The 14,141-nt window shown below is 48.6% G+C and overlaps 1 protein-coding gene across 1 annotated transcript in view; it reads right to left on the bottom strand.

Moving 5' to 3' along the window:
* ZC3H3 (zinc finger CCCH-type containing 3) overlaps positions 1 to 14,141 on the bottom strand; it is a 358,737-nt gene that overhangs the window by 94,862 nt on the left and 249,734 nt on the right. The window contains exons 7-8 of the mRNA XM_065398821.1: positions 13,307 to 13,462; positions 5,021 to 5,090 (exon numbers count right to left, since the gene is read on the bottom strand). Coding sequence (XP_065254893.1) covers positions 5,021 to 5,090; positions 13,307 to 13,462 — 226 coding nt within the window. The remainder of the gene's footprint in view (positions 1 to 5,020; positions 5,091 to 13,306; positions 13,463 to 14,141) is intronic.

Genomic DNA, 14,141 nt, shown 5'->3' with positions numbered 1-14,141 from the left:
CAACCCCAGATCTGATATGGATGGAGACTGGTACCTCTTCACCCACACCCTGCTTTGAAGTTAACAATGCCAAGAGAAAGTCACATTATCAACAAACAAAAGCTCAGCTCGAATAGTTAAAACAATAAATAACCACCCAAAACTGCTCATTTGAAGAGGAAGTGGAATTTGCCCTGCCTGGCAAATTCCAAGCAGCAGAAAACCACTTTCCTTCCTTTGCTGAATGAATTCACCTGTCTCTCTCTTTGGGTTTGTGTTTGATAAATGAGGCTAACATCACCTTTGCTAGTAATCACACAGGTTAACAGGAAGCTACAGAAGTGAATGCCGGAGTCGCCTCTTGCTTTGGGGAGCCTGCTCCCTGCAGCCATAAATCACAGTGAATGGGCTCTGCACTCAGCAAAGAAGGCTGTTTCTCTTCCAGCCCACACTGACTACAAGATGGCAACCGGGGACCTTTGAACCGTTTAAGGGAGACTAATGCTGGGGACAGTCACTTTCCCCCTTTGGTAGCACAATGGACATTTTGGGAAATGCACTTACAATATTGGTTTTTCAGATGTACAGGAAACCCTGCATGCTCTTCTATGTCCAAGGCTCACTGCTATGACAGTTACTGCTTCTGGGTGGAGAGACGGCTTTGCTGACAAAACTATCCCCGGTAAAGGAAACCTACAGGTGGACCGAGTCCAACAGAAGCCTACAATCCTGTTCTTCTATCAGGGCACTGTTTTGTGGGAATGATCTTGCCACCTTTCCTCACACAAACTCCCTTTGAAGTCATTCTGCTCTCCAACACCTGAATACTATTTATTTCTAAATCAAAAAATGCCAGCTGCCCAGCACTCGGGGAGGGGTGTGAAATCCCAAATGTATGTAATAAAACCCACTTGGGATACCCTGCGTGACACACAGGGACAGGACTTTGGCCAGGGACATATTAAGGCCCTGAATCAGGAAAGCGTCATCATTCAGGACAGCACTTAGGTACGTTCTTAACTTTAAGCATCATTATTATGCTTCAGATTGTGGTGGCCCCACTCAGGATCAGGGCCCGTCGTGCTGGGAGCTGTACGAACACAGGACACAGTCCCTTCCCTGGAGTCAGAGAGAATAAGCCTGTGCTCCAGTGCTGACTGGAACAGGGATGGCTAAGGCAGGCCTCTAGAGGAAACAGAGGGGTGCTGGGAAAGGTGAGGAAGTGGTCAGGAAGCCAGGAGGAAGAGACTGGGTAAGGTAAGGACTGTGGACTTTCCCAGCTGACACAGCTTAAGCTTTATGCTTGCTGGGGGAGGGGAGTTTGGGCCGGGCTGCAGACAGCCCCAGGTCCTGATTCTCAGTAGACCAGGGTAGCGAAAATGCCCTGCACAGGATTGTGTGCACCTTAAAGTGACCATGCAGTATTTTCTCTCTTTTCCCGTGTCACCCACATCCCATTCCTGTGGCCTATAGCCCGTGCGGCATTGTCCCGAGCTATTTTCGCATCTCCACCCAGAAAGGTCCAATAATTTTAACCTGTGTTTAGAAATAAAATCTGACCTGCTCCTGACTGAAGGCATGGATTGGGGGTGAGTGGGCAGGACAGAGGGGGACATGTGGGGGAGGCAGGGATGGTGAAGTGGGCAGTGGATGAGAGGCACACAGACTGGAGGTGAGGGACTGCATGGCATGGAGCTGTGCTACCTGCTCTAGGAATGGGAGATTCTCACCCTTGCCCTTTAATATGTGCAAACAGGCAACAAAAGGTCAAACTGTTATTTTAGGGGCACAGTTAAGATTGGGTGGGGGTGTACATTGGGTGGAGGGAACAGGGTGGCTCTGGGGAACTGGCTGATCATTTCCAGCCATTTCACTCTAAGGGGTTGGACACGTTCAGTAATGCTGCCTGGGGTGTTCACAGGACTCCACTGAAACACTTGCGACAGTCACTTAAAAAAAAAAAGAAGAATAAGGCTGCTTGTTTTAACCCTCACTGTCCCAGCGTTCCTGAGAGCCCAGAGACAAGCGCTCGGTCAGGGTGGGCATGTAGTAGAAGGGGGAAAATGCTAAGGAAATGTTACAGCTTCAGGCTTACAATGTAGCAGAGATTTTAGGTGTGATTAGATATGAGAAATGCCTTCACAACATGCCTCTAAGCACTGCAGGATATATACACCCACACCAGCATGACTACAGATCTGGATAGTTCTACTCAATACACTAGTGCTAATACACTGCCTGACTGGATCAACCCCAGGTCCCTCTAGTCCACTGTCTGGTCTCATAGCCATCGGCACCAGATACTTCAAATGAAGCTGTCAGGAACCCGCAATAGCAAATGTGGGATAAATGTCCCCTCACATTCGGTCTCTTTCTGATCTCTAATAGTTGGAGATTGGGTCAGGCTCTGAAGCATGAAGTGTAATTTCCTTCCAAAACGGTTGTTAGCTTTAACTGTAACAATGGATATTATTGATCTCCACATAAGCATCCAATCCCTTTCTGAATCTTGCTAAGTTCTTGGTCTCAACAATGACTTCCACAGTCCAGTTACACACTGTATAAAAAAATCACTTTTTATCAGTTCTGAATTCCCCACCTTTTGAAGTCATCAAATCTCTCCTTGTTCTTGTGTTCTGAGACAGGGAGGACAGAAGTTCCTGATCTGCACTCTCTAGACCAGAGATGGGCAAACTGCGGCCCGCGGGCCGGACCCTCCTGCCCAGCCCTTGAGCTCCCGGCCGGGGAGGCTAGCCCCTGGCCCCTCCCTTGCTGTCTGCCCTCCCCCACAGCCTCAGCTTGTTGTGCCACCAGTGCTCTGGGCGGCGGGGCTGCAAGCTCCTGCCGGGCAGCACGGCTGCGAGAGCCGCCAGCCTGCCCCGGTGCTTTAGACTGTGTGGCGACGTGGCTGGCTCTGGCCGGGCAGCGCAGCTGTCAGCCCTGGTGCTCTGAGCGGCATGGTAAGGGGATGGGGAGAGGGGAGTTGGATAAGGGGCAGGAGGCCCTGGGGGGCAGTCGGGGACAGGGAGAAGGGGACGGTTGGATGGGGTGGAGATTCTGGTGGGGGTGGTCAGGGGATAGGGAACGGGGGGGTTGGATAGACGTGGAGGTCCCGGGGGGCATGTCAGGGGGTAGGGGTGTGGATAGGGGTCAGGGCAGTCAGGGGACAGGGGGGTTGGATGGGGCAGGGGGTCCCGGGAGGGGGTGGTCAGGGGACAAGGAGGGCAGGGGTTGGATGGGTCAGAGGTTCTGAGGGGGGGGGCACTCAGGGGGCGGGAAGTGGGAGGGGGCAGGGGCCAGGCTGTTTGGGGAGGCACAGCCTTCCCTACCAGGCCCTCCATACAGTTTCGGAACCCCAATGTGGCCCTCAGGCCAAAAAGTTTGCCCGCCCCTGCTCTAGACCATACACAGTTTTACATACTGGTGATTAAATGACTGCTCTACAAGTGCTGTGTGCACAAAAAGCCCCACAGGGCACTTTGGCGAATAATTCAGAATACGAGTCAGATGGCCTTCAGGATAACTTCGGAGCTACCCATCAACCACAGCCAGAGAGAAAGAGAAACAAGTAAACTGCACCCAGAGATGAGAGCTGTTGAAAATGGTTCTGTTTCAAACACTGGTTAGACATGGGGGGCTGATGGTTAAATCCTCTGGCGGTATCGCTGGGTTAGTTAAAGCTCTGTGTAATACATTGTGATTACATAAATGGCATGATAGACTATGAATGGAACAGAGAGACATTTAACCAACAGGGAATGGAGAAAGGAGAGACCAGAAGGTGACATCTCCAGGGTGATTTATGATGGTATCTTTGGATGATCTGTGGGACAAGCAACAAAAGCAATGCTTCCTGATCTGACAGCTCTCTGGTGCTTTGATTCCTGTAGTTAAAGTTGCACTAAAGCTGCTTTAGGCAAACTACATGCCAGAATTATACACAGTGGGGCTGGAACAATTACAGAGTGACATGATGGAGGGGGGAGGCATAGTGTTTATGGACTTTTGGGGAGGGATCTTTTCCCTTTCACACCCCAGCCTCTTGCACCTCCACCACTAGAGCGGAACACGAAAACCGAACTGCTTCTGATACCGTGATCCCTGCTGCTGTGGGACCATGGGTTCCTAGGGGAATAAACCCTTCTGGATGGACATTAGCACCTCTAGTTTTTGTTCTGACTCTCTGTCTAGGGCTTGAGAACTTCTCTCTCATTCATACAGGCCCTGACTCAGCAAACCACTTAAGTGTGTGCTTAACAGGGGCAAAGTCCATCCCTCCTCAGCAAAGAACCCAAGCATGTAAGTTAAGCACATTCTTAAGTCCCAGGGTTTCATTTAGGCATGTGCTTACGTGCTTTGCTGGATTGGGACCTCAGAAGTTACTTCCAATTTGAAGTCCTATCCAGCGAATGAAGATTAACCTGCTAAATTATCAGCCAATAATCGCTAAAAGAAAATCTAATTATCTCTCAACCTTAGTCTGTGTAATAAAACGAAAGAGCTCCGAACACTTCCAAGCAGAGTGAAAATGATGAAATTAAAAATCATTCTGCCAGACAGTTTCATTGTCTAGTTTTTCTTTAAAAAAAAAAAAAAAAGTTAATTTATGTCTCCTAACTACAGTACGTTCCAACATTCTCTCGGTCTGACCCCAGCTGTGGAGTGATTTAGAATGAATCAGAGTCTTAAAGAGATGGCAAATGCTCTGACTCCGTGTGCTTGCGTTCTGATCTCAAGAGCTTAAATACCCCTTAACCAGACACGTTACCAGCACTGCAAACAGCCCCAGGTGCTCTAGTCTCAAATTCGCTGCTTAATGCACTAATATACTGATTCACCAAGTTGGTTTAAGAGGCACACTCTTCTTTCATTATAAGGTTGGACCCCGTAATGAGCCTGAACAGCTTGGCAAGCAAACTGCAAATGAACTCAATTTGAAACACTCTATAGCATAGACTTCCCTACAACCAGCAGAAGTGTTGCTTCCTTAGGTCAACTCTCTCATAAAGCTGGAATGTGCTCATTAGAAAACCATACAGACCTTATCTTTAGAAACTTTGTGTGAAAATGAACATGTCCCGTCAGTCTTCTTGCATGTGCCACGGAGAAATCTGCCAAAGAACCGGAAAGGGGTTTAGAGACAGATCCGGAGTATTACAAACAGTTCACAGAAACACGCTATTTTAAACACAGAGACTATCCCCGGACTCACCATTTCATACTTGTATTAGCCTGAGGCACAGTTCAAGTGAACATTACATAACTGCTCCATACATTTCCTATTAAAGCCCATTTCACACATTAAACCGGTACTTATCTTTCCCCCTAAAAGAGCAAGTGATGGCTCACGAAAGATTTCTAGACAACTAAGTTACAGATCAGTAACCAGAGGGACAGGAGCTACAGACTACAGATGGAGTGTTTGAAACCCTGCGGTTAGCAGGAGGATTATTTATACCTTGGCAGTGCCCAAAGGATCCAGTCACACTGGGGCGTCATTTTGCCCGGTACTGAACAGAAACAAAGGAAGGCCTGGTCCCCCTGTCAGGGGTGTTTAAGGTCTGGATTCAAAAGATGGCGGGGGGAGGGGGGGATCAGATATGAACTCGGATGAAGATCAGAGCTCAAGATTCTGAAAACAAGCCCCTAAAATATGTGTAGGCATTTAGAGCCAGCGTCTTCCGATGAATCAGTATTTAGATACCACAGCGATAGCGGATTTTTAAATTCAGATAGACACATTCAGACCCAACTCTGTCAGTTACTGGAATCCTCCAAATACAGTCTCCAGATGCGATGCACCCTCAGAGTGACACAGCACTGCTTGTGCCGCTATGACTGAAACGACATTTATTGCAGCAGGGAGCGTGCCTTCATCTCGGTAAAGCACGGTGTAAGTTTATGGATGCGATCCAAATGATTTCTAGCAGCAGGAGTGGGGATCTGAAGAGGCATTTTCTTAAAGGAGAAATGATTTAAGATGACTTTTTAAAAGAATAATATCATAACATTAACAGTTGGGTAAGAAATGATACTAGCAAAACTGTTCGTTTTTCAAACGTTTTACAGCAATGGGGCAAGTAAGATGAGCTGGGAACAGTCTTCAGTGCTTCTCTGTAATAAAGTAATATCCCTTCCCGGCTACACAGCATCTCAACCTGTAGCATCCCCCAGAACTTTCCAGATTGCAACCGATACACACAATTCAGTTCAATTCAATGAGGTTTTATTGGCATGACAAGCTCCACAAGTGTTGCCACAGAGAATGACTCCTCAGGTCAGTGGTAAGTAAGATCCACACAGGTATGATCCCCTGCATCCATTGGCTATTACTCTCCACTCCTGGCATGTTGCTACAAAAGGATATGTAAGGAGACGGCATCCTCTGGAGAGGAACATCACAATGTGCAGCAGCATTCAAAATTACACAGTTTAAATAATCTGCCATATGCTACTGGAGACTGCCGCCTGTCTTTGGAGGAAAAAATAATGGATTTACTGGAGGTTTTACATGAAGTCAGACTAACCCTGGGGAAGAGGCTGCCCGGACCATGGCTTAAATGTTTAACAAGCACAGTACAGACACTCCCCGGGTTACGCAAGACCCGACATACGCAAATTCGACCTTATGCAAAAAGTTCCATAAGGCATAAATAAAATTTTCGAGTTGCAGAAAATATTGCCTAGTGTATGGGAATGCATAGTAACTGTAGTGCGGTGTGTGGAGGAATACAGCGGTAGCATCTCCTACAAGGGAAGGCTTTGCGCTCTCACAGCCTCTCAGTCTCATGTTATTTCAGTGATACTGTATTTCTGTTATTTCACCCTATTATTTCATTCAAATCATGCCCGTCTCCTCCTCTCCTTCCTCATCTACCAATTAAACCCATTGTCATCCACCACCAAAATCAGCCTTAAGCGTGTCAGGGTAACAATAGGATTAAGGTAAATGCAATCTTTTTGTTGTCATTGTTTGTTTTTTATACTTGCACAATATACGTTTCTGACTTACGTCAAATTCGGGTTATGCAAGGCTTTCGGGAACGGAACGATGGCATAAGTCGGGGAGCATCTGTACTGGCATAGGTGGGAAGTGGAGTATAAAACAGGTGCACCACAGACCCCTGGTTTAAAAAATGTTTCATGTCTTTATTTCAGACCTGCTACCCCACCATCTAACGCCACATGGCTCATTTGCTAGCACCCAGAATCGTAGGGCTCAATCCTGCAAGGCGCTGAGTGCCTTAATAATGTCACAGGATTAGGCCCCAGGAGGAGGCATGGGGAACGCCGGTCTGCAATATGTTACTTGTCTAATCAGTCATTTGTAAAATCGTTTTTTTCGGTGGAGTGTGTAGGACAATAAGCAAGGCTGGAGTCAACACAATCACTGTGTGACAGTGTAGTGAGGCGGCCTGGCTCCCGACGGCCCATGAGAGAGAGGAACCAGAACAGCCACCCAAGTGGGCGGAGCCACCCCCACCTGTTCCCGCCCCCCGGAAGTCCAGGGGCGGGACCGGAAGTATAAAAGCCAGGCCCCAGCACTCAGTTGGGGCCGAGCGGCTGGAGAGGACAGACGCTCCTGCTCGGGCTCCTGCCAGACTGAGCCTCCCCAGAGCCAGGTACCCTGACGCCGACGGACCGAGCCTCCCCAGAGCCAGGTATCCTGACGTGGGCTGGCCGAGCCTGCCCCGAGCCCGGTACCCCGAGGTGGGCTGGCCGAGCCTGCCCCGAGCCCGGTACCCCGAGGTGGACTGGCCGTGCCTGCCCCGAGCGCGGTACCCCGAGGAGGAACCCGAGCATAAGCCGGACCCGAGACCGGAGGAACGGCCCGACCTAGACAACCCTCAACAAACCGAGGAGCCCATGGTGTGTGACCCCGCTGCCGAGCCCAGCGATGAGCAGGTACCTATGGAGGAGGAGATGGGAAGTGGCCCGGGGATAGCAGACCCCGAACCAATGTCAGTGTGTTGCGGTCAGGATCCCCACTGACCCCGTGGCAGACGGACTGCTGCGGATAGGGCCCCGGGCTGGAACACAGTGGAGTGGGTGGGCCTGTGTTCCCCCCTGCCACCCCACGCCGGGTGGCAGTCTCTCCTCCTCCCTAACCTGGGCCTCTGAGAGATTGGTTGCTTGCTGCCCCGCCCTGACCTAGGGCCTGGGCTGCCACAAACTGACCCAGCCCCTGGTTAAGGGCCTGGGCCTCTGAGAGATTGGTTGCTTGCTGCCCCGCCCTGACCTAGGGCCGGGGCTGCCACAAACGGACCCAGCCCCTGCTTAAGGGCCTGGGCCTCTGAGAGACTGATGGCTTGTTGCCCCGCCCTGACCTAGGGCCTGGGCTGCCACAAACGGACCCAGCCCCTGCTTAAGGGCCTGGGCCTCTGAGAGATTGGTTGCTTGCTGCCCCGCCCTGACCTAGGGCCGGGGCTGCCACAAACGGACCCAGCCCCTGCTTAAGGGCCTGGGCCTCTGAGAGACTGATGGCTTGTTGCCCCGCCCTGACCGGGCTGCCACCAACTGACCCAGCCCCTGGTTAAGGGCCTGGGCCTCTGAGAGACTGATTGCTTGCTGCCCCGCCCCGACCTAGGGCCTGGGCTGCGACTACTTGTGTGCTCACTCCCTGCCTAAGGGTTTGAGATCTGAACTACTACTGGTGCGCTCAGCCCCTTGCCACAGGGCCTGAGTTTTTGAACTATTACTGGCGCTCAGCTCCCGTCATAGGACCTGAGGCCCCCCGGAACTATTGTTTGTTGCCCCGCCCTGACTAAGGGCCTGGGCCTTCTGACTTTGTTAGGACTCAGCTCCCGCTGCAAGGACCTGAGCCCTCCTGAACTATTGTTTGTTGCCCCGCCCTGATTAAGGGCCTGGGCTTTCTGACTTTGTTAGGACTCAGCTCCCGCTGCAAGGACCTGAGCCCCCTCGTCTATTGTTTGTTGCCCCGCCCTGACTAAGGGCCTGGGCTTCCTGACATTGTTAGTGCCCCGCTCCGGCTGCAAGAAGCAGAGCTTAGGACTGGTTTGCTGCCTAGCCCGGACTGAGGACTGGAGCTACTGGCAGCGGCAGGCTGCCTTTTGTATAGCCCCGCCCGAGGGGCGGAACCCCGAGACCTCCCGAACCCGAGGACTGATTTGGGCCGGGTAGTGAGATGGCCTGGCACCCGACGGCCCCCTGAGAGGGCACGAACCCCACCCCCCTTTCACCGGACTATTACAGACAGAAAGCAAACCACTAACACCAAACCTTCACTCTAACCTTAGCAGCAGCAATCTGTAGCAGCTTTGGATGTGTGAGCACACAGCTGCAACGAGGTCTGTTGGTGCTGTGTGATGAGCAGGGGAGGTCAGAGTTGGAAGCAGAAGTGATGTCTGCATGTGGATCACTGACAGAGATGTCCAGGTGGCCTGGAATGCTGGGAACTTTTCCCTTAGCTTGGCATTCCCCTGTTCTGAAAGGCCTGGGCCAGAGGATGGGTCCTGAAGCAACTTTAACTGTTTGTTACCTGGGATTAGCTATAAAACAATGTCCGACTGCAGCACAGTCTCTTTCCCATCTTAGAGGCATTTTCAAAACATCCCCCCTCAAGACTCAGAGTCACGGAGTGGTTTGTTCAGAGGGCCTAGCCCACAGTGAGGGGCGCTAGGAAATGTGTTTGCGTGCACAACGTCTCAGTTCCAGGAAAACAGACTGGGCTGAAAGCAGGAAGGTGGTTGCAACGGAGTCCAAATATCTTAGGTCTTCACATGCTCCATCAAAGGGAAAACCTAACCTGAGAGGCAGAGAAGCTCACGCCTGTTACATGTCAAACCAGCAGCTCTTCCTCCTTTACTGAATTCTAGATACGCTCCCCAGGAGAAGTGTTTTATAATCGATCTCCTTAAAGCCATTGGTATAGAATAAACAAGGGAAGGGAGGAAGAAGAGGATAGACTTTTGTTAAGTGCAGGCTAACAAGTCCTGCAGCTAAAACCCCACACTGCTCTGACGTCTGTGTCACCTGCCCAGTTCGCCTAGTGGCGGCATGGACATGTTGAACAGGATTGGTGAAAGAACTTACCCTTGTGGAACTACTCCCCGCCTTGCGTAAACCATTTACTCTCTGCCTCACTTTCCCCAGCCACCAAATAGAGACAATATTTGGCCTCATAGAGGTGAGAAGAATCAGTGCTTGTCAGTAAGTTCTAAGCTTTACTATTAAATTTAAGGGATGTAGAACTTCACGCTAGCCAGCGTACATGTTGATTTAACATTAATGCTGATTCTTAGACAGGCTACACGAGTTACTACCTTTGATCTTTTGCCATAGGAAAACAACTTAATTATTATGGAAATATGATCTAGATGAAATTACAAAAGGTGGGTGCACAACTCGTTGAAAGACTGTACTCAAAGAGTAGTTATCAATGGCTCAATGTCAAACTGGGGGTGGGGGGTTGGGGAGGGTAATATCTAGTGGGGTCCTGCAGGGGTTTGTCCTGGGTCTGGTATTATTCAATATTTTTCTATAATGACTTGGATAATGGAGTGGAGAGTACACTTATAAAATGTGTGGATGACATCAATCTGGGAGAGGTTTCAAACACTTTGGAGTATAGGGTTAGAATTCAAAACAACCTTGACAAATTATAAAAGTGGTTTGAAATCAACCAGATGAAATTAACTAAAGACAAGTGCAAAGTACTTTGCACTTAGGAAGGAAAAATCAAATACACAATTACAAAATGGGGAATAACTGGTTAGGCACTGGTACTAATGAAATAGACCTGGGGGTTATATCGGATCACAAATGGAACGTGAGTCAGCAATGTGAAGCAGTTGTGGAAAAGGTAGTACCATTCTGGGTGATTGTGACTCTATGCACCCCCGTATTCACACCCTACGCACTATGGTAATAATCTTTGTACAAAATATGCCATGTGAGGCATCATTTGAAAACTAATGTGTCACCGACCATTAATATTGATTAACCATTGATATGGTCTCCCACAGTATACTTGCCAGCAAGTTAAAGTAGTATGGATTGGACGAATGGACTATAAGGTGGATAGAAAGCTGGCTAAATCATCGGGCTCAACGGGTAGTGATCAATGGCTCCATGTCTAGTTGGCAGCCAGAATCAAGCGGAGTGCCCCAAGGGTCGGTCCTGGGGCCGGTTTTGTTCAATATCTTCATTAATGATCTGGAGGATGGCATGGACTGCATTCTCAGCAAGTCTGCAGATGACACTAAACTGGGAGGAGTGGTAGATACGCTGGAGGATAGGGATAGGATACAGAGGGACCTAGACAAATTAGAGGATTGGGCCAAAAGAAATCTGATGAGGTTCAACAAGGACAAGTGCAGAGTCCTGCACTTAGGACAGAAGAATCCCATGCACTGTTACAGACTAGGGACCAAGTGGCTAGGCAACAGTTCTGCAGAAAAGGACCTGGGGTTACAGTGGACGAGAAGCTGGATATGAGTCAACAGTGTGACCTTGTTGCCAAGAAGGCTAACGGCATTTTGGGCTGTATAAGTAGGGGTATTGCCAGCAGATCGAAGGATGTGATCATTCCTCTCTATTCGGCATTGGTGAGGCCTCATCTGGAGTGCTGTGTCCAGTTTTGGGCCCCACGTTATAAGGATGTGGAAAAATTGGAAAGAGTCCAGCAGAGGGCAACAAAAATGATTAAGGGGCTGGAGCACATGACTTATGAGGAGAGGCTGAGGGAACTGGGATTATTTAGTCTGCAGAAGAGAAGAATGAGGGGGGATTTGATAGCTGCTTTCAACTACCTGAAAGGGGGTTCCAAAGAGGACGGATTTAGACTGTTCTCGGTGATACCAGATGATAGAACAAGGAGTAATGGTCTCAAGTTGCAATGGGGGTGGTTTAGGTTGGATATTAGGAAAAAACTTTTTCACCAGGAGGGTGGTGAAGCACTGGAATGGGTTACCTAGGGAGGTGGTGGAATCTCCTTCCTTAGAGGTTTTTAAGGTCAGGCTTGACAAAGCCCTGGTTGGGATGATTTAGTTGGGGATTGCTCCTGCTTTGAGCAGGGGATTGGACTAGATGACTTCCTGAGGTCCCTTCCAACTCTGATAGTCTATGATTCTATGATATTCTTGTATAAAATAAATAAATTAAAAATAAATTAATGGAGATATCCCATCTCCTAGAACTGGAAGGGACCTTGAAAGGTCATCGAGTCCAGCCCCCTGCCTTCACTAGCAGGACCAAGTACTGATTTTGCCCCAGATCCCTAAGTGGCCCCCTCAAGGATTGAACTCACAACCCTGGGTTTAGCAGGCCAATGCTCAAACCACTGAGCTATCCCTCCCCCCTGTGTGATGTATGTACTTGGTGTGTATCAAGACTTATGGATATATGCTGGAATTATTACTTATGTGTGTTTAAACCGGGCATGTCAGTGTGGATGGTAATTGTCCTGCTCTACTTTGCCCTGGTGAGGCTTCAGCAGGAGTACTGTGTCCAGTTCTGGAAAACACACTTCAAGAAAGATGTGCACAAATCAGAGAGAATTCAGAGGAGAGCAACAAGAATGAAAAAAAGTTTAGAAAACCTGACCTAAGGAGGAAAAGTTAAAAACCTGAGCACGTTTCATTTTGAACAAAGAAGACTGAGGCAGGGTCCTGATAACAGTCGTCAAATATGTTAAGGACTGTTATAAAAAGGAAGGTGATCAGTTGCTCTCCATGTCCACTGAAGGTAGAACAAGAAGTAATCGGTTTAATCTGCAGCAAGGGAGATTTAAGTTAGATATTAGGAAAAACTTTTTAACTATAAGGATAATTAAGCTCTGGGGCTGGCTTCCATGGGAGGTTGTGGAATCACCATCACTGGAGGTTTTTAAGAACAGGTTGGACAAGCACCTGTCAGGGATGGTCTAAGTTTACTTGGTCCTGCCTCAGCACAGGGGGCTGGACTTGATGACTTCTTGAGGTCCCTTCCAACCCAACGTTGCTATGATTCTCAGAAATCTGTGTGTTTGTGGTTCCTGTTAAAAACTTACCAAAGAATGTTCTGGCATCCTTTGGGATGAAAAGCAATCTCCGGATTTAAGGCCATCATTATATTTAGTAAAGTAAATCCCTCTCCCTCTCTCTCACTCACACGCGCCCCGGTTCAAATAATGTTTTACTGGCATGACACGCACTTTGAAGATGTAAAATGCTATGCTAGTTCAAAGTATTGCTACTGTTTGGTCTGTTTCACTAAAATGTGTGACAGAGGCAAGGACAGACTGCAGGTGAGTTCTGTGTCCAACCATATTGAGATGAAGCACAAGTATGCGCTTGTGACGAGAAAAGTTACGTGTTCATGTGCCCACCTGGTGCAGACAGCTACTTTTTCCGGATCATGGATGTAGGGACAGCTCTCCCCACGGTTACATTTGCCAAAGCGGTTGTAGTACATACAATACTCCTTCTTCACTTTCTTCTGCTTGGCCTGACGAATGATGGCTAAACTCCGCTGAACAGCTCGGCTAAATGGAGGAAGAAAGAGATATTTAGATAACATTCCTAACTTCAAGGCAGCATCCTTACAACATACTGGGAAGTTTTCTTTCCATCAAACACAAGAGTCTAGGGTAAATGTTTCAAAAGCACCTATGTGACTCAGAAGCCCAATCCAACTTTCAAAAGTGATTTAAACACGTAGGAGCCCCAGTCTCATTGAATTTCAATGAGCTTCAGGCTCCTAAGTCACTTAGGTGCTTTGAAAATTTTACCCAGTATTTCTAAAAAATTGCACTATGAAGTCTGTTGCAGGATGCATCTGGGATAGGGGAAGAGTTGACTGCAGCTTTGAAGAACTACAACATATTTTTACAAACACTACATAGCACAGATCACAGCTAGTCTTGCTCTGTGCGTATACAACACACAGTATGTGAACAATAATTAAGGTCCCGATTTGGAGGGTATTTCAGCACATGACTAACTTTAAGCATGAGATGTTCCACCAAGTTCTCATGTGCTTAAAAGTAGGCACGTATTTAAGGGCCTCAATGAATTGGGACCTACATGTTCCTTGTAGGAGCACACGGTAACACCAAATATCAAATACCCACTACCTGCAGATACCAGAGGAAGCTACCAAGTATTTCAAAGGTTGCTTAGCCCACATTTTGTGACAGTTGGAGCCCGTGATAAACTTCCAGC

The sequence above is a fragment of the Emys orbicularis genome, chromosome 2 (assembly GCF_028017835.1).
Source record: "Emys orbicularis isolate rEmyOrb1 chromosome 2, rEmyOrb1.hap1, whole genome shotgun sequence".
Lineage (NCBI taxonomy): Eukaryota > Metazoa > Chordata > Testudines > Emydidae > Emys > Emys orbicularis.
The sequence above is the reverse complement of the archived record's forward strand: the minus strand, read 5'-3'. Positions and strand labels throughout refer to the sequence as shown.